The sequence below is a fragment of the Chaetodon trifascialis genome, chromosome 17, assembly GCF_039877785.1.
Source record: "Chaetodon trifascialis isolate fChaTrf1 chromosome 17, fChaTrf1.hap1, whole genome shotgun sequence".
Taxonomy (NCBI): Eukaryota; Metazoa; Chordata; class Actinopteri; order Chaetodontiformes; family Chaetodontidae; genus Chaetodon; species Chaetodon trifascialis.
Window position 1 is genome coordinate 19,153,905 of NC_092072.1, and position 19,830 is coordinate 19,173,734.

At 40.7% G+C, this 19,830-nt stretch overlaps 1 protein-coding gene across 2 annotated transcripts in view; it reads left to right on the forward strand.

Moving 5' to 3' along the window:
• Positions 1 to 19,830, forward strand: part of khdrbs3 (KH domain containing, RNA binding, signal transduction associated 3) — a 111,677-nt gene that overhangs the window by 65,176 nt on the left and 26,671 nt on the right. For both annotated transcript variants that reach the window (XR_011603240.1, XM_070985296.1), the window contains exons 4-6: positions 5,529 to 5,675; positions 6,550 to 6,689; positions 13,596 to 13,776. Coding sequence is in view for 1 of the 2 variants with exons in the window: in XM_070985296.1 (XP_070841397.1) it covers positions 5,529 to 5,675; positions 6,550 to 6,689; positions 13,596 to 13,776 (468 nt within the window). In the remaining variant the exon portion in view is untranslated. The remainder of the gene's footprint in view (positions 1 to 5,528; positions 5,676 to 6,549; positions 6,690 to 13,595; positions 13,777 to 19,830) is intronic.

A 19,830-nucleotide genomic window follows, 5' to 3' on the forward strand; every position in this document is an offset into this window, starting at 1 on the left:
TTGGGTGACCACATCCAGCTTTAGTTTATGTGCTGGTATGTTTAACAGTCTGTGTTTGGTGGTCAGCTCAGTTGTGGTCGTTGAACTGCGGTGAAGAAATGTTGCTACACGTCTCACTATCAAGCAGACAGCTGGCACGGCCGACGTTCAAACCCCCTTGTGATGCGAGTGTAAAACACTTCATGTGTGGGGACAGTCTGGCCTCTCTATCCTCTACATCCATATTTCCTGCATTGTCTGTGACGACAGCAACACCGTGATGATTGTTGTTAGCCTTCATGTCAAGCTCTCACTCTAAAACAGCACATTTCAAAACCCCAGCTGTGTTGAGTCCAGTGTGTGTTTGGAAAAGAGTTTGTGTCTGTAGGACAAAACTTCATTTCTCATTGGCTGCTTATAACATGAGCTGTGACTGTAATAGAGCTCTGAGCAGCCTGTGAAGTTCACCCATCTGTGGTTAGTGAGATGCCCTCTGCTTCTTTGAGGCTCGATGTCACTTCAGCTTTGGCCTCTTGGTATAGAGCTGCTATCACTGTGCGACTTAAGTGTGGCCTTGATGGAACTTTGGCTCCATCGTTGTGAACCACAGAACCCAGCTTTAAGTCTTTGGCTATACATTCACCGATGCATCTTCTTATTTCTTACGCTCTGACACTGTTATAGAGAAGTGGGGCTCCAAATGCTTTCTTCAGGCTCCTTTAGTCTGGCTAAAACTTTGTTGAGCTTTTCTGGGTGGTGATGTGCCAAATGGCCTCTCATGTTTGATGTGTTTCCCATAGTGTAGTTTACAATTGTCCGGCTGTATTTGCAAGTTTTTTTCGCGTTTGTTTCCTTTTTTCCATTGTCAGTTCTTGAAATGAAATCTTGAAATCTGAAATGTTACCACATAACAGCTCTATAAGTCGATGGAGAATCCTTAATCTCTTTTCTGTTATCGGCACGGTCATCCGTGACTTTCTACATGTTGACGCCCTCTGGGGGGGGCAACAGGTGATGGATGTTGGAACTCAAGCAAATTTGGCAAAGTTGATGTGAAAGCCTGTGTTATGGTTTTGCAGTGCACAACCAAACACAGACACAGATGAATTAAGAAGATTTATTGGAAGGGTCATAGGAATGGAGGTGGAATGACTGGTGAGGAAGCTGGCAGAGGGCAAGAGGGTGGTAAGGTATGGCTGTACCGGCTGGAGCAGGGTGGGTGAATGAGTAGAACGAAGAGCAGACAGGTTGGATGTAGCAGGTGGTTAGTGGGTTGGGGAGCAGGTAAGCAGACAGGCAGGCGAGTGATGATGCTATAGCACAGGAGAAAGAGATAGTGATTAGCCAGGAATACAACACAAGGAAATAATAACTAAGCACACTAGAACATGCGAAAGGCCTGAACCATTAACGATCAGTGTAGCTGAGTCAATGAAGAACCAGGGTAGATGTGCTACAGAATGATGAGCTTGATGGAAGGCAGGTGTGCGTAATCAGCATGGAGCCAGGAGCCAGGGGAGTCAGGAAAGGAGCGCCACACCCACACACACACACACACACACACACACACACACACACACACACACACACACACAGGGTACATCCCAGAGAGGAAGAAATGCTTTCCTTTCATATGAAGCAATGTCCATTTCACAGCTGGATCGGCTTTAACAGCTGAATAGGTTCATGGGAAATTAAAATGATGTAACTCATCAAACTTATCAAACCCGAAGCTCAGGACTTATCAGCCCCACATGTGACTAGGGCTGGGCGATAAGATCGATAGCGATATGTCTCGCGATAGACGCGTCATCAATATCAATAAAAAATGCGCTCGATAAAACATTCGATCATTTTTTTTTCTTCGTCGGAAGAAACCTGAAGTTGCGAAGCAAGGTTGGTTGCATGAACAAAGGCACTCGCTCTCAGGTAACCGAGCATCAGTAATCGCTAATCAGTGAGAGAGACACGCTAACATGCCAATCATGTAACGGTATCATGTTCGGTTGCGATATCGTTGTCTCGTGTTTGTTGCTCCGTGAGAAGTGAGATGAGAAATAGAAAGTGAGCGCTGCAGCGAGTGAAGAAATTGTCGATAAAACAGGGAAAGTCAGCTCGCCGGTATGGCAGTTTTTTGGATTTTATAAGTCGGACCGTAGTCAGACCAATGTAGTCTGTAACTTATGCAAGACTGTCGTCCCCACCAAGACTTGTAACACCACAAACTTATTTAACCACCTTAGCCGTACTCACTCTCTGGAGCGCAGCCGTATTCGACAACATCCGCCAACCGCAGCACCACCGCACAAGCAGCTGACCACCATGCAGAGGTATCTGCTTCAGTGCCTGATGACAAATCATCTAAAAGGCACGAAGACATAACGGAGGCAGCGGCATATCATATAGCTAAAGACATGCTTCACTGAGCACTGAGGAGAAGCCAGGTTATAAACATCTCTTACATGTGCTTTTTTTTTTTTGCTTTAAAAAAAAAAAAACACACTCGCAATAAAAATATAATTGAATAGTTCTTGTATGTTTAGAATAAGAAGAGTGACTGAAGTTGTTCATATGTCCAGGCTGGTTTTATAGTTCAGTCAAGTCTACCTCAGTTTCTGCCATGTTTCCAAAACACTGCACATATCTGAAAACATTTTATTCAGCAGAAGGTGACTCAGCTTGTGAACTTCCTGCACTAAACCTGCAGGAAAAAAGTTTTCAGGTTTCTCTCTGTTTACATTTTTATACTTTTTTTTTCATTTATTATTTGAGTGTTTTCCATGGTTGGGTTGACATTTCCTTTCCTTTCTACCTTGATAGCTGAGGGGATTATAATCAGAGGAAGGTTAAATTTAAAATAAAAATGTTTGAATTGAATGTATTTTTCTCCTGGTCCTTATTTTAAATAGGTCATAAAAAATATCAATAATTATCGATATCGACCAATATAAAACACTTATATCGCAATAGAGTTTTCAGCCATATCACCCAGCCCTACATGTGACTGAATGGAAATGACAATAAATGATGTAAAACGTGTTTCCTGCTGACAGACAGACTCTCCTACTCTCTCTCTTTAACTGCATCCACAATAAAAGTTAATGGGGGAAATTACAGATCATGAAAATGTTTTCTCATAATTGAAGAAAGTTGTTTAATTCAATTAACGCAGACATGTAACTAGATGGTAAATCAGAAAACAAATGAAATAGAAAACTTGGGAGTGATATGCATCAATTTAATCTGTCTTCACTCGAGTATGAAACTCCGGTGATTATTGATATATCAGATCAGTCTGATCGGCTGCAGCCTCCTGTCAATAACTGATATGCAATAAAGGGGCTCGTCAGCTGGTAAATATCAAACAAGAGACTTGGGATGTATCCAGAGAGAGACAGACAGGGACGCACAGGAGGCAGAGGCAAACGGGAACACAAAGAAACACAAGGAAAATCTAGAGTCAAGGCAGCAGCTGTGACAGCCTGTTTGTTTGAATGAGCCACGGAAACATTAACAGTCCTGAGTTTATGTTGCTCCGTGAAATTCATGAAAATAAAGATGTCGTGTCTGGTGCAGCAGTTGTTAGCCACAACATGTCTTAACCTGACAAGCTGATCTTGCAGTTGACATCATGTTGTGTCAAACTCTACTGTTACAACTGTGTTCAGATGTGGCTGATTTGGAGGAGCAAAAAGGATTTTTAGCCACACTAGCATGTTTCCTCCAAAATATACTTTGCAAAGCAAATGAGTTGGATGCAAACATGTTATGGTTTTTGTAGGATGTCATCTTAAACTATTTGTTCTTTTCGAGGTAACAATCCTTTGAATCAGATCAGCTTCTCAAAGTCTGAGATAACTCCAAAGTTTTTGAGGAATCACTAAGCTAGTCTATTAGATGTAAGAGGCACTGCTCAAGTTTTTTTTTTTTGTTTTTTTTGTTTTTTTTTTTCTGTTATATCAAATTGTATCAAAGTCTCAAACTGATTAATTTTGTTTACCTCCTGGGATCCTGAGGATGAGTTTTTTGTTGAGATAAGTACCCATTCATTGGCCGTTGAACTGTTTGTATTGAGCACTGACTGCCTCCTTCATGGAGGTCTGAGAGCATTTTCTAGTCATCATTATGGATTTTCCATGTTTTTCTGGAGTCTGTTCACACTGAAATAGGCTCATAAAACTAACAATCGCTTTGTAAGGAAGTGGAAATATGGAACAATAATAGACTAATTAGGCCTAAAAGTGGAACATTTTCTATTCTGAAATACATTTTTGGTTGATCAATAAATTGTTAGTGACGTTGAATGTGCAGTGTAGCTGGAGATCATTGGCAGTGATGCTGTCCCAGATGAATGTGGTTTTAATGTGGCTCATTTCCCTATCAGCGACATTACCTGCTGCAGAATGTCGTGTGTTGTTGCTGCCGAGTTCGCACATTAATGTCACACCAAAGAATTTGCATTTGAATCAGCTTCTAAATCAAAGATTCAGAATGTGTCTCCTTTTCTCTAGAACACAATAACGAGTGTAAATGTGGCTGCAAGAATAAGTCTGAGTCAGAAATAAATATGGACTAACTGTCTGAGCCTCGTCTGCCTCAGTTTCATGCTGACCCAATCACAAGAGATGTGACGTTAATTCATTGATTAAAAAGTTATTCTGTTATTGTTCTGGACTTCTGACCTTGAAGAAAAATCAGACGTTTGACAACCCCTGCTTTAGACCATCAAAGTCTGTCCAGTGCTTTCATGTCTTTTTCTTTCGGCTTTCTGTTGATGAAGATGGCTATGATTTAAATGATTTTGCTGATGATTAAAAATGCATTATCACATTACACCAAAACTAAATGACAGATAATGGACCACCAAATTACATAGAATCTGAAGGCAATTGTCATAGTCCTTTCCTATTTTACTGAACTAGTCTTTACACATTTCCTTGACAAGCACTCTTAATGCATATTGATTGAAATATAAGTACAAACTAGTCTTTGTTCACATTGATTTTTTTAAAAATGATTACCTGTTTTTTAGACATAAGGCACTATGTTCTTAAAAAAATCAATACTGAACCCTACCAAGTATATTCTTGCCTTCCAGAGTTGCTGAATTTATTTTAATACAGCTGGAGTGATCACACAGACGGGATAAAATGCATGAGAGCGGATAAAAAAGAGCGATATTATGATGAAGTGTATGAGACTATTTCTACATTTGTAATGAGGACAAGCAGCTGTGGGAGCACAAAAGCAATCGGTAAAATGTGACAGCCGCAGTTGAAAGGCCTGTTAGGATTGCCTGCTCGCAGACATATAAGTTTACAAGAACCCACATAAATATTTTCTGTCTGTCTTTTTGTAACTCTGCAGCAGCGAAGTATCAAACCTCATTATGTAACAGTTATGGAAAAACTCCCCGCAGTAAATCCTTTGCAGAAACACACACACAAAAAAAACAAGACAAATATTCCACACTGTGACAGCTACCCCGCCCTCATTCCCTAGACAGAGGATATATGATACTAATATATTATGTTTTTTTGTACCATCAGGAAGAAGAGCTACGGCAGAGCGGTGAGGCCAAATATCACCACCTGAACGAGGACCTGCACGTCCTCATCGAGGTGTTTGCCCCGCCGGCTGAGGCCTACGCCAGGATGGGTCACGCTCTGGAGGAGATCAAGAAGTTTCTCATACCTGTATGTTCCCTCCTTTCTACACACACACACACACACACACACACACACACACACACACACACACACACACACACACACTGTCTCGCTGGCTTTCTTTTTTGTCCTTCCAAATCTCTTCTCAGCTGCTCTTTGGACCCAGCCAACTCATTTTCAGACTGTCCACAGTGAAGCGAGTGAGTAACAGCAGAGACAACCTGCTTTCACTCGCACACTTTGTCTGTTACTTGCACTGTAATTCTGTCCGGGCCGCCAGAGTGTGTGTGGAAAGCATCTGATGTAGTGTGTGTGATCCCGGGTGGGAAGTCACTGGTAAAACAGGAATAAAAGAGCACAGGAGGGAATCTCTGCACGGGCCAAACCCTCCTTGGCAGCAGCATGTAGCTTATTTACTCCTCCTCCATTTATTATGGATGATCTCTCTGATGCTCGGAGCTATGATGATTTACATCTCACCATTAATTATGAGCAGACCCCTCCCCCTCTGTGTTAGCTCTTCCCACTGTTGCCACAAAATATCAATTTCTTGATAGAGGGGACACATGACAATCATATCAATCGTTTCATGATTAAAGGCCTATTTCCATGTTAATTATGTGTTTTAATTTACTGGCAAAAAACAACTGTGTGAGAAAATAAAGGCAAACGGGGTCCCGAGGATTTATCAGCGGGAGATCTGAAATGTTTTGCTGCCTCAGGAACAGTGGTCACGGCAGTACTGTAAAATACATTAATTAGATATTCCCGGGGCTGTAGCCCTGGAGATAAAGGACGAAATTTAATACAGTGTAATTGAAAGCGAGTCTATTGCTGTGTGTGTGTGTGTGTGTGTGTGTGTGTGTGTGTGTGTGTGAACATGCTGCCTTTCTGTGTGCAGGATTACAATGATGAGATCAGACAGGCCCAGCTGCAGGAGCTCACATACCTGAACGGCGGCTCTGAGGATGCCAAAGTGCCATCCGTGAGGGGAAAGTCAGCCGTCCGTGGAAGAGGGACACCTGTTCCAGGTCCTCCCAGGTAACCTGCGTCCAAGCATGTGTGTGTGTCTGTATGAATGTGTGTGGGTGAATGTGTGTCTGCATGTGCAAGTTGTTGTGTACAGTATGTGTGCACTTTAGTTCAAATGTAGAATGGTTATTATTTACAGTTAAGGAGCTAAAAGGCAGTTTTTTTGGTAAGTGGTGCGTACAGTATTCTGGCATTTTCAGACTGAATGGTGTCATTAAGAGTTATAGCACATTTATGACTCTGCCTACCTCTGTCTGCCACAACAATACCCCAAATATTTTTGTGTTGTTTTTCAAAAACAAGCCATGAATGTCCCATTTAAGTTTACCATGTTCTAGGCTGTCATTTCAGCCTTTATTTCATGATTGAGACTTTTGTCTGTATGTGCCAGACTCATTAACATATGTCAAATTGTTTAAATAATTTGGGCCAAATTTAGTAGATCTACTAAATATGTCAAATATTTGCTGCTGTGTGCTTCGAGTGAAGGAAATGCTTATCGAGTGGTTGGATGTCTGAGTGTGGGAAACAAATAATATCTGATCTTGGCTCATAACATATCAGCTATATATTAGTGCTGTCAATTGATTAAAATATTTAATCGCAATTAATCTCATGAATGTCATAGTTAACTCGCTATTAATCGCAAATTAATCGCACATTTTTATCATCATGGAAAAGTAGATAGGCTTGCTTTGTGCAAATGTTTTTTATTGAAAACAATGTGTAATGTTATATTTCACACTAACATTCTCACTTTGAGCAGTCATTCACATTTGAAGCAAAATCTCAAACAATTTAACACTGTCAATAAACAGATGACAAAAAAATAAATACTTGGTTACAAAAAAGCCCCTTCAACAACCCTTTCTAATGGATCAAAACAGGGTGATCCAAAATAAAGTTACAAAGTGCACATCATTGGAAACTAGGACTCAGCCTATAGTGTAGTTAAACCATGGCTTAAACCATTAAACTTTCCTTTCTTAAGTTTCCTTTGAACATACAAGCAGTCAGACTATAATGCTCTTCTATTTATTCACCATAGGCTTATCAACCCAGCCTCTTGTTTCTCTCCAGAAACAATGAACATTACTTGGCTGTGGCTGCAGTAAGCTTGTTCTTAGTTGCGGTATCCATATGCCTCCATCGAAAGCCATCCATTGTCGCCTGGTTTTAACATGGAGGTGGCAGAGAATTCGCATTCGCCGTGTGTTTGGCCATCCAGTGGTATTTCAGACTGGATGTGCTATGGCGATAATTCAGTTCATACCGACAATACACACAGGTAACTTTGGTCTTGTCAGTCGACCCATCTGGCAGCTTTTCGAAACTGAACTTTCCATTCAGAGTCTTGTTCGCATCCATTTCAGTGTCGCGCTTGACATCCACACAAACTGGTAACCTACTCTTCCAGCTAGCGAGCAGGCAGGACCAAACACGTGTGTGGGGCATGCCTTGTTTTGTTTCCAGTTTACAATCGGATCCTGTTTTCTTACGTTATTAGCAGTGGCCACAGCTTATAAAAACTACAAGTTCACTAGGTCACAAAGAGCGTTAATCTCGCAATAAAAAAAAAGATGCCGTTAAAATTCATTTGCGTGAACGTGTTAACGCAATATTTTTGACAGCACTAATATATATACATATATGGTATAACATTGCAATCTTTGTGACTTATTAATACCATGGGAGACAAATTAATTTCATAGGAAATTAAAAATAGATGAATAATAATTAATTAATTATATGCAGGAAATGTATAGAAGCCCTGCGATCGGCTGGCGACCGGTCCAGGGTGTACCCCGCCTCTTGCCCGTTGACAGCCGAGATAGGCTCCGGCCCCCCCGCGACCCTGAAAGGGATAAGCGGCATAGAAAATGGATGGATGGATGGATGTATATAAGCCACTGCAGCCAGCGGTGGGTTGGTCAGAGCATCAGGTCCATCAGCTCAGAGAGCAGCAGGTAGAGAGGGAGGTGGTGTTGACACAGTAGGTGTTTCACTAGAATACTGATTTAAGAGCATTCAAATGCATCTTATGAAAGAAACAGAAGAGTGCAGTGGCATCCTGTGTTTATTTTATGAAACAATCATTTTCATGTTCACATTCAAGTTTAATGAACGCGAGCCACGACTCTCCGCTCTCTGGTCCTTTAATACACAATAATTATACATGTTGTTTCCTAATTATTACTCTACTTTTCTTTCTACGTATCAAAATTACTTGTGACTCTATTTTATTAGTTTATTTATTTTTAGTGTAGTTCTTGTCATGTTTCTTTTCCCATCACAACCTTCCTTGTGGCTCCTCCAAATCTTATCTGTGCTATTTCTATGCCTGGTTTGAAATGACAAACAGCCAAACAGCAGCTCCAACCTGGTGCACCTGTTTTGTAAGTACACCCCATGTTTTTGGGGCACAATGCATCTAATGTGAAAAATATGTCTGAAAAAGGCATAAATCTGGCCCTTCATGTTTACATTTTCCTGACTTCTGGTGTCATGCAAATAATGCCCTTCTCTCCTCAGAAGTAAAGGTGAAAGTACTGTGACATTACAGAACAGTGAAACCTCTTCGACAGGAAGATGCATGCTTGGTTATACTAAGTGTGCGACTTTGACAATAGAGACTGCAGCTTTTGTGTCTAGTCACCTACCAACAGATAATGCTGGTTTCTTTTAACTACTGTATGTCAGTCTGTACTGCCTTTAACCTAACCTAAGGTTTTGTTAAGCCGAAACTTAAGACCTAAACCATAGAGGTGGCTGCGACAGTGACAAATGATGTATTTTGTCATTTAAGACTTGGTGTTCTCTGGCTAGGAGGAAGTATCTTGGTTTACAGATACATACTGATATAAAATTATTCTAGGAGGACATACTGAAATAAAACTTGCAACAAGCCCAAACAAAGGCTTCCTGTTCAAAGTGATGGGTTATCTGTCTCTGTGGAAGCTGTTTCTCATATTCTACAAGAATGAATGACAGCAAAAAGCTTCTTCTGAAGGCAGAAAAATGAGCCCTGATATGTGTAACTATGCTGACTGTGTGCATACCTCAGCAGGAATTACAAAGAAGAGGCAGAAATCATAGGTGACTGGCATAAAACTACAAACCAGTACTGCTGTTATCATTTAAAGGCACGCTGTGCAGCTTTACACAGAGCTGGTTAGTTGTTCAACTTGCCAAGCTAGTTCTGTTCACCAAAGGGAAAACTAGCTGGACAAGAGAGACAAGACTGTGGACAGAGCTGTCAATAAAGCTTAGAGAGAGTTCAATCAAAAGGACTATTTCACTCTTTCTCCTCTCTCCTGTCATTGATCCCTCCTTCCCAGCCACACCTCTTGGCTTCTGTCCATTCACATATTTTACTCCTTCCCTATTATTCTACATGGGAGCTGTTCATATGCTCTATGCTGTAGTCTAAGGTTTTAGTTTGTTCTGTCCTTGTTACCAAATAATAAATCCACATATGAACAAATGTATAGACCAGTGGTGTCAAGCTTTTCAAGCTCAAGCTCAAGTTTACTAAATTTGAACCATATTCACTTTGAATCTGAGCACCTCATATGTCCCTCTTCCCTCCTGTCATACTCCTCCACATGTTTAGCAATGTTGTTTAATGTTGTATTCCAGAAAAAAAAGATGACTTTCCTTCTAGAGGAGACCAATAGCATTCACTTAAAATTCTAGTGAACTGAAAATGTCCACCTTTGTTGACACTGTCCTCTTGGACAATCTTTCTTTTAGGTTTAGAAATAGATAGATAATCTGGGGTCATGTGTTCCACGGTCAACATGCTGTTAGTCATAACTTACGTGTTAGCTTATGCAGCTGATGCAGTTAGTCACAGTTTGCTAAACGCTAAAAGTAAAGACCTCATTTTATACACCAATTTTTCAGCCATGAAAATGAAATCCTTACTATGAAATAGTGACAGATCAAAGTGTGCATCAGGTTCCTGGGTCATCTGAGATCCCTGGTGTTGGTAATACTGCACACAGCACAAGAGCTCTTCCACACATCAGCAGCACACAGTAAAGTTAGCTTCCTCGCGGAGAAGTTGGAGGTGTGCTGCCTGATCCTGCAGCTCTTCAACTAACAGCTCCCTGTGGCTGCTCCTTGTTGTTCCATTACTGACAGCAATGCTCAAAACTGATGGACAAGGAAAAAAAAGAAGAGGGCCATGTTTTGTTTTGTGTAGGCATTTTTGAGTGCTGTTTGCACTAACCTCCATGACAAGTGTGTTGCATTTCCTGTAATTCCTTTAAAATAAAAGCTACCCGGGTTGCCAGTGGAATGCTTTTAATGTGAAGCAGCAGCAGGAGGAACAGTAAACAGACACTGATGAGGTCTAATTAAGAAACAGTAACGCTGAATTATGTGCTTCATCATTTCCTGTGAATCCCTGCTGTGCAAGTAGGAATCTGAAGGATTTTATATTTTGAAAAAGCTGCATTGACAGTAGTTAGTTATTTCCTCTGTTCCTCTCAGCCACACTTTGTGCTTTGGACTGATGCTGTGTACAGTTGAACAATTTAAGTGTCTGTCCCATGTTACACTGCAGTATTTTAGCCGAAACTAATACTCATATGAGCTGAACTAGGTCAGGCCGGCCATTAAGTGAGCAAGCACCTTTAATAGAAAAACAGGATTGGTAGTAAATGCTGTGTAGTAGTACACAGTGATGCAATGTCTGGTGTCCATAAACATTAGCAAAGCAAAGCCAAATTTGCATAAATTAAGCCTTTATATGCAAATGATCTCCAGTAGATGCTTGCCTCTCTACTATCCCTGTGAGCCCACGTTAATTCCAGCTCCCCTGGGACCTCACAAGACTACAAATAAAAATACTCATGGCCATTAGAAGACTTTAACATTGCATCAATGCTGTGCTTTAAAAGGGGAAAAAAAGCAAAGTTGTCTTGTTTGTTCTTTGTGTTTATAAAGAAAACACACTTCCTCAGTCAGATTTTGAGATAAACAAGGTCATTGAGATGGGGTGTTTGTACTGCTCTGAGTAAGAATATAATTGGCTGTGTTTTAAATTACGCTGTAATTAGAATTTACCATGCCCAATTTGAGTGTGATAACAGAAGTCCCACAGGCTCCAGAACAGGAGGTTGCATGCAGTATTCTATATATTCACACACACGTGTTACTTTTGGTCGATACCAGAGCTCCGGATGCAGACCTTATAGCCATCAAGTATTCCCTTTGCTTTGACTTTGACTGGAGGTGTTGCTGGAAGAGAAGCGCTGCTCTTGAAGGGGAATCGACTCGCCGATCTGAACTGTTTTTTTCTCCACTTGAGGGCGGTCTAATTTCTATCAAGTAAACATCCTCTGCTGTCCCCGTTGGTCAGAAAATCAGAGAGATTGCTTTTTTTTCCCCTCTCTTCCTGCCTCAGATCTGAGATGTTTCACCAGAATGCTGCACAGCTGAAATGGATGCATTGAAAGGAAATGACCCAGAGAGCAACCTTGGTGGTTTTTCTGTTGCTGCTTCAAATCAGTTAACTGCTTTTAAAAGAAAGCTCAGTCGGTCTAAAAAGCTCAAACGACACGTTTCCAAAGCACAAGGTCAGACTGCCTTTGACTTCCAACAGAGCAGCTTGACTTCTCTTCCATCTTGATTACAGTGCAGGTTAGATTCTTGGTTCTGTGCTAATTCATCTAGATGACTGTACAGATCAGTATCTCACAGGAGCTATTTTGAAACCGAGCTTTAAGACAGTTAGGATTGTTTACCTTAATATCAAAGGTAAAATCAAACTCCAAAACTTGCACCACGATGTCGAAAAGGTTAAAGGTATTTTTTTTTTTTTTTTCTGCCAAATGCAGGGCTTTACTTCAAGATTGAACATTTAGAAATGGACAAATACACAAGGAAACATCTGCTACAGAACAGAACAGGCAGAAATGTCTTTTCTTTTTTTTTTTTCATCTGCATTTTCCTTAATAGACAGAAAAGCAATTCAGCCACAAGACATGCTGTGTTTTGAGTAATGGACATGACTCACTTTTTCTCAACTAGAGGAACTTGCCCTCCACCCTCGCTGTTCCTCTGTCTCCACCTACACATATAACCTGCCGCTGAATGTATCAAATTCATCGCCACGGTTGTACCAAGTCATTCTGGTCGATGCAGGAAATCATTAACTGGAACTGAAAGTAAACAAGGCAGCTTGACTCCAAACATAATAAACGACAGCGCCTCATCATAAAGATCAGGAATGCGGTGGACATCTTATATCGATGATATATAATACCATCCTTGTCAAAGTATTTTTTAATGCTTAAAAATTATCTGAACATGTCCTGAAGAAAGATGATATTCTGCATGTTACCTGATCCATCCACAGACCCTGGTCTCTTTCCGAGAGCGTCAAATACAAACACTGGCACACCCCTTGGCGTCTGTATGAGACGCACCAGGTTTTCAACTAACTCCACTATAAACTGGAAATATTAGATGCTCAGAGTAAGGTGGTATAGCATAAAGGGCAAGAAAGTCTGCAAATGGAGGAAGGCAGTGTGGATGGATGGGTCTTATAAACACATGACTTTGACCGAGGGGACCTTTTCCCATTCCTAACTAGGGAGTTTTGGTGCCTAAACTAATTAAACTTCTGCCATTTGACTGGGTTGGATGGTCAGAGCTGTTTTTGTGGGGGTCTGATATTACCGTGGATGGGTTTACATTAGAGTTAATTGAAAGCCTGGAGCATTGGTATTTGAAGCTGATGGAATGAGAACAGGTCTACACTGTGTACACATATGTGTTTTTCTCTTTAACAATTTGCAGAATTTATCACATCGGCCTCAAAAAAGCTAATTAGATTAAAAAAAACATGTTTGAGTTTCTGCTGTTTCATCTTAATCCTGGGCGGATGTTTGTGTCTTGTGTCAGGAGTCGAGGAGGAGTTCCTCCACTGCATGCAGCGGTACCCCGGGGAGCAGCACCCAGAGGAGCCCCACCCAGCCGTGCCCCATCTTCAAGAGGGAGGGGGGTTCAGAGAGCCCGAGGTGCTCCCCCAACTGCTGGATACCGGCCGGCACCCCCCATAGTTCAGGACACATATGGCGAATATGTGAGTATATTAAAAGAACCAAAACCAAGTGGCACCAAAGCCATATGTCCATTATACTGTACTATTTGCCATCGGGGCTGACACTGCTTTTCATTTAGTCAACAAAAAATACATTTCTAGAATTGATTCATCATTTAAGTGACTTATCAATCAAAATGCCATTGATCTTGTACTCATTCCAGTGTCTCATATGTGAGAATTTGCAGCTTTTTTCTGTTTTATATCACTGTGAATTGGTTGTCTTTGGGTTTTTGGACTAAACAAGCAGCCCAACTTGTTTTGGGCTGTGGGACATTGTGCAAGACATTTTTAACTTTTACTACATAGACAAAGTAATTACAGATAAATAATCATGAAAAATAAACAGCAGATTGATCAATAATAAATGTAATTGTTAGTTAATGACTAACAATTAACTGACTAATGTCACTTGAGTTGTAGACCAGTGATTCAGTATTGCACTCCTATAAAGCGGTAGTAAGCTGATTTACAACAATGGTCAAAATAGAAGCAGCAGAAACTGAAATATCCTTACTTTCAGTCTATAATATGGATCAAGCTCTGAAATCCTGAAATCTACCTTTTCCATAATGCCACTCAATAGCGTACTGAACAAAAGGGAGAAATTCCGGTTAAATATAATCTGACTATAGATCCTGTTTTCCTGTGATTTTGTGTCCAAGTGACTAATGGAGACAACAATTGAGGTTTTTTCAGTATTGAGCGAGAGTATAGCGATCAACAAATATTCTTTGTTCAAATATATATATATATATATACACAAACTCCCCTTCATTGGTTGAAAATGGAAATGTAGGTCAAACTGAAATGAGGACATTACTTTGTTCATTTTATAATTTGTAAGTACATAGATCTTTTAAAAGACATATTTATGTTGTTTATCTGGGAAACTACAACTCTTAATTTGCTGAATCAGCACTGCCCCTGCCTGGCTGTTTTACAAACAACCACAAGAAAAACACAGACACAACCAGAGAATACAGCCTCTGTGATTGCCTCCAACTGTTAAGTCATAGTCCTTCATAATTAATGTTTCCCATTACTCAGCACTCTGATAAACAGTAAGGTCAAATTCATCAAACTCAGTGCACCATGTTTCCCATCGCGGCTCCTTGAGGAGAGCTGGGCCACATGAACGCAGTTTCTAGGGGCAGGCAGCTGCCAAGATATTCGTCATATGGAAGTGGGAATGGATTCATCTAAACTAGTTTAGAAAAATGGTATATGTGTCCTGCTCACAGTCTGCTGTTGCAGCAGCGGCTGTGACACACAGTTCATGGAAGCAGATAAAGTACTTTACAACCCTTAGTGCCTAATTGCCACAATCTGTGTCAAAATTTATACATCATTTTGGAGTAACCACTCAAATTTGAAAACACAGACATGATACGTATATTATACAGTGCGATTTACACTACATTACACTTATACAGTCATTCAAAAATGCGCTCCTAATAACTCAAGAACGTGTCTGAGAATCTGCTGAAGAAAAGTTTTCTTTATCATAAAAGTAATGTAATGAGTTGTTTCTTTGTACATGGGTGTACAGCAAAAAGGATTTTCTAATAGCTTTTATGAGTTTAACTCGAGGTACAGAACACTCCACCGTCTTCGGTTTTTTTGTCTTGCTACATGAGATGTCAGCATAAAGAGTGTGAATTAGTTATTGTTGCCATTATTGTGATTTGGTCTTGTAGCTTACCTGCACAGTCTTGTGGGAACCTGGCTGTAATATCAACAGCGACCAGAGATGAATATATTAGGCTTAGAGTCAGAGCCTTTGTGCATATGCCAAGAGAGTCTCCTGCCACACTGTCAAGGCAAGTTCCCCAAGGACTCCGGCATCAACATTGCATATTTAGCAGATAGAAGGAGAGAGGAGGTGGCCCGCATTGGAAAATTGCCCCAGCAACCCATACCTAACCACATCTGACAGGTTTATTCAGAGGTTGCAATTTAAATGTGTGGAGGTCGTAGAGAATGACTCCTGGACCAGCTGTTTCCCATCATTGTCACAGTTGTAAACCGCATCCCCCAACACCTGCACCTGTATCAGGGTGGAGAAAAAAGACCCCCAACATCTGCCAGATGATAAATCTAACCACATCGCTGCAAATTAGAGGCTGAATGAGCTCGACTCTGTATTATCGGAATACATCTCCATCCTGGGACAAGTGTCGGGTGCTGACAAATAGGCTCTTGTATTCATCAATGCAATGACAAAGAGATGTTCACATTTGTTGCCTTCATTTGTCAATGCTTATCATTCACTCATGTGAATGGTAAGCATTCATGTGAGTGAAAAAAGAGAATGATGGGAGCATTCTCTTGATGGGAACATCATTCTCTGTTTGCTGCATGGCATCGCCACGGGCCAAAACATTTGTTCAGCTGGAGGCGTTTTCTTCCTCTCTCTTGTTCAGACAAACAGCACCAGACTTTGATTAGCTCATTTTGGTGGTCATTTTATCTTGATGACACACGGTTGTACTGTGTCTTTGTCTGGATGCTTTGGTTTCTATAATCTGTCCCTGTTAAAGCCTGTATTTAGATCAGTATTAAATTACTCTGAATTCCATTGTTGCCAAAGAAATGTTATTATCCCATGATCCAGTCTTGGCATCCCTGTCAGTCTTGAAAGGTTACTATGATTGCAGCTAAATCTCATTTCATGTAATTCATTAGGTGCATTGAGATCTCTGTCTTACCTGCAGCTAATCCCAGTGGAGAAGAATTAAACATGATGTTTAATTCTCATTTCAGAAATGAGGCTGCATGTGATCTTTTTTTGTGTGTGTTTTCAACAATGTCAATGTGAAATCCCAGGACGCTAATCAAAGTAGCAGAACTTGACTTTCATGCTAAATCTGGAATTGTATGTAAGTGTGACTGTGTTTGTTTCTGCTCGCACAGAAGCTTAATTCCTTTGGGTGAGAAGACCAAGAAATGTGCAATGCACGTGGGCTGGTATTGTTTATGTTAAATCCTCCAGATACAGTAATCCATTCTGAGCATTGTGGCTCCTTGCTGACTGTTGTGGCATTAAAAAAACTCATCCCCTCATGTCCAGCCCTGTTGCAAGCCAAGCATTGTTAATTGAATTGTGTTCTCTATGGCTCTGTCCTTGTAGCCATTGTAATCAAAACTGGATGTAATGTTAGAAAAATATTTCAGAGACAGTGTGCTTATAAAAAAGCTGCACCTAACTGGTATGGCAGGCGAGACCAAATTATAGAGAAGACTGAAACCTATTCATGAAATCAACACATTGGCATTTCTAGTAATTGTAAAGAAAATGTTATTGTTATTGTCTTTGCAAATGTGAATTATCTGTAATTTCCACTCCAAGTTGCACATTTCACTAATTCCCTATTTATATAGAAATGCAGCTGTATTGTTTTTGCAGCACAAATTATTTTCTTCCCCCAATTTTATTGGCTTCAGAGATGGAAATGCTGGTTGCTGGGTCAGTCCACCACTTTGCTCCAGACTGAAATGATCTCAACAACTGCAGGATGGATTGCCATGACATCTGAAAAAGAAATTTTCACTTTTTCACTTATCCAGTGAAAATATTTGAACACCTACAAGATCAATTGCCATTAAATTTGGTGCAGATATCCAGAGAATGAATCCTAATGACTGAGGAGATCCCCTGGCTTTTCATGTAGCGCCTCCAGTAGGTCATGACCAATATGTTGGCTGAGCAAATACCTGTAGAGCAAAAGAAATTTCCACCAGCCACAGCTGCACTTTGTGTTTAGTGTCAGTGAGCAAACGTTAGCATACTAACACGCTAAAATGTTAACCATATTAAACATTGTACCTACTAAGCATCAGTGTGGTAACATTGTCTTTGTGAGTGTTTTTAGCGAGCCATTAGCTATAGACCACTAGTTGTTGTGATTGTGATGTTGTGATAATGAACATCAGAAATGATCAGATTGTAAAATGTAATTCACAGCACAACAGTTTTCAGTTCAAAACTATTGGTCAGCTGTGGCCTTTCTGTGTAGGTTTGCATTTTCTCAAAGTCTATGTGGGTCCCTCCTCGTGGTCCCATTTCTTCCCATAGACCACAAAACGTACAGGCTGGGCATACTGATCATTCTGGACTGCCTGCAGGTGTGAGTGGTTTTGTCCATGTGCTAATGCTGTGATAGACTGGTGACCTAGCGAGGGTGTACCCCATCTCTTGCCCAAGGACAGCTTGGATAGGTTCCAGCCCCCCATGACTCTGCACAGGATAAGCAAGTGCAGTCGAGTACAGCAGGTAGTGATATTGAATTTCATTTTCCAGTGCAGATGTGTTTCTGCAGGGCTAATTCATTAATGACACGAATTCCTCTGATACAACTTGACAGATGTGAATAAGCTTTATTTGAAACTTGGACCAAAACCAAAAGGTGGTAAAGTAAGGGGATGGAAAGCTAAGACATTTGTCAAGTGTAGCACATGGCAGTGATATTTCAACTTGATGCATGGGACAACATTTTGGCATCCTCAATCTGATATCTTGAGTAGTATTTCTACCGCTGCAGCGGAAAAGTTTCAGCAAATTCCAGCATCTTCAGCTTTCTGAAATATGCTGGCTGGAGGAGCCAAACAAATGACACATAACTTTGACAAATTTGTGGACCAAGACAGATGACCGAGGGTTACAAATACTGGATTATTTGTTTTCTTTGAACAATATCATGCAGTGTTTTTTTTTTTTCCTTTTTTGTTAAGAAGTTAAGAGCAGTGTGTGGCACAGCTGTGCGGAGGCGCGACACTTCTCTTTGAACAGATGGTGTCGTACTAAAGTCGTCTGGGAAGAACAAGGCTCTTCTTCGTCTTTTGATTTGTTTAATTTTCTCGCTTTGTTGTTTGCATTCACGGCATCTTTTGGGTTTTCATGCAGGCCATACAGCATGTGTAGTTCTTCCAAAGTCCATAATGTGAGGACAGTTTGTTGTTGAACTCATAGTTCAGTGTGCAGTGAATAAATCCAGTGCCTGAAAAGCCTGCTGTGGGTGTCAGTGGCATCCTATCTGTTACAGTGGTATTGTAGAGCACAGTGGAGTGACTGTGATACTGCTGTTGTAACATGCAGTGCCAGGCCCTCTGTTAGTCTTCAGTGGCCTCAGAGGCCAGTCCTTATCTTTTAACAACATGCCTCTCAGCCATCCACTGGCATACAAATGAAAGACTCACTTAGGGGCTGCTCTCTCCCTCCCCTGTCTGTCTGTATTCCCCCCCTCCAACCTCTCACTGTCACACTAATCCTGTTTAGTGCTGGAAACACAGCACTGTTGCATTATTGTTGCGCTTTTGTGCTCTCCAAGATATTTTGAGTAAATGGTATATCAATGCAAACACATCAGATGTTCTGTTATGATAGCTTTAATCACAATATCGTCACGATTTTAAAGTTGTTTTCCATGTGTCAGACACCAAAGAAAAGAGTCATTTTGAATGTGCCAATGTGATTTATAAACCAAGCATGTTTCTCCTCTCAGCCCGCTTGTAACTTAATTATAGAGTAGCTGCTCAGATAAATAGCAATAACATGCCATGGTTAAAGTTTAATGCGGTCCTTAATGTCAGGCAGTGTTGCCCAATGTAAGTGGACAGCAACTAGATAGTGCCGCCATCAAGATGGGTGGAGGACTCAGTTAACAATAATGGCACATAGCTTGTGCTGAAAACTAATCGGGGTATCTAGTACCTGTTCTGCTAACACCGTGTATGGTCTGCATAAAGCACTATCTATGAAAAATAGGTTTTGTTTGCAGTGTGCTGTGGAGTTTAGGCAGAATGGTCTATTTGAAAATGGCTTCCAGTGTTTATACCAGATATTAGTTAAGTCTTGAAAGATATATACTAGTGCTGTCAAAAATATAACGTTATTAACGCATTAACACAAATCAATTTTCACGGTATAATTTTTTTTATCGCAAGATTAACGCTCTTTGTGACCTAGTGAACTTTTTTTTATAAGCTGTGGCCACTGCTAGTAACGTAAGAAAAACTACAGGATCCGATTGTAAA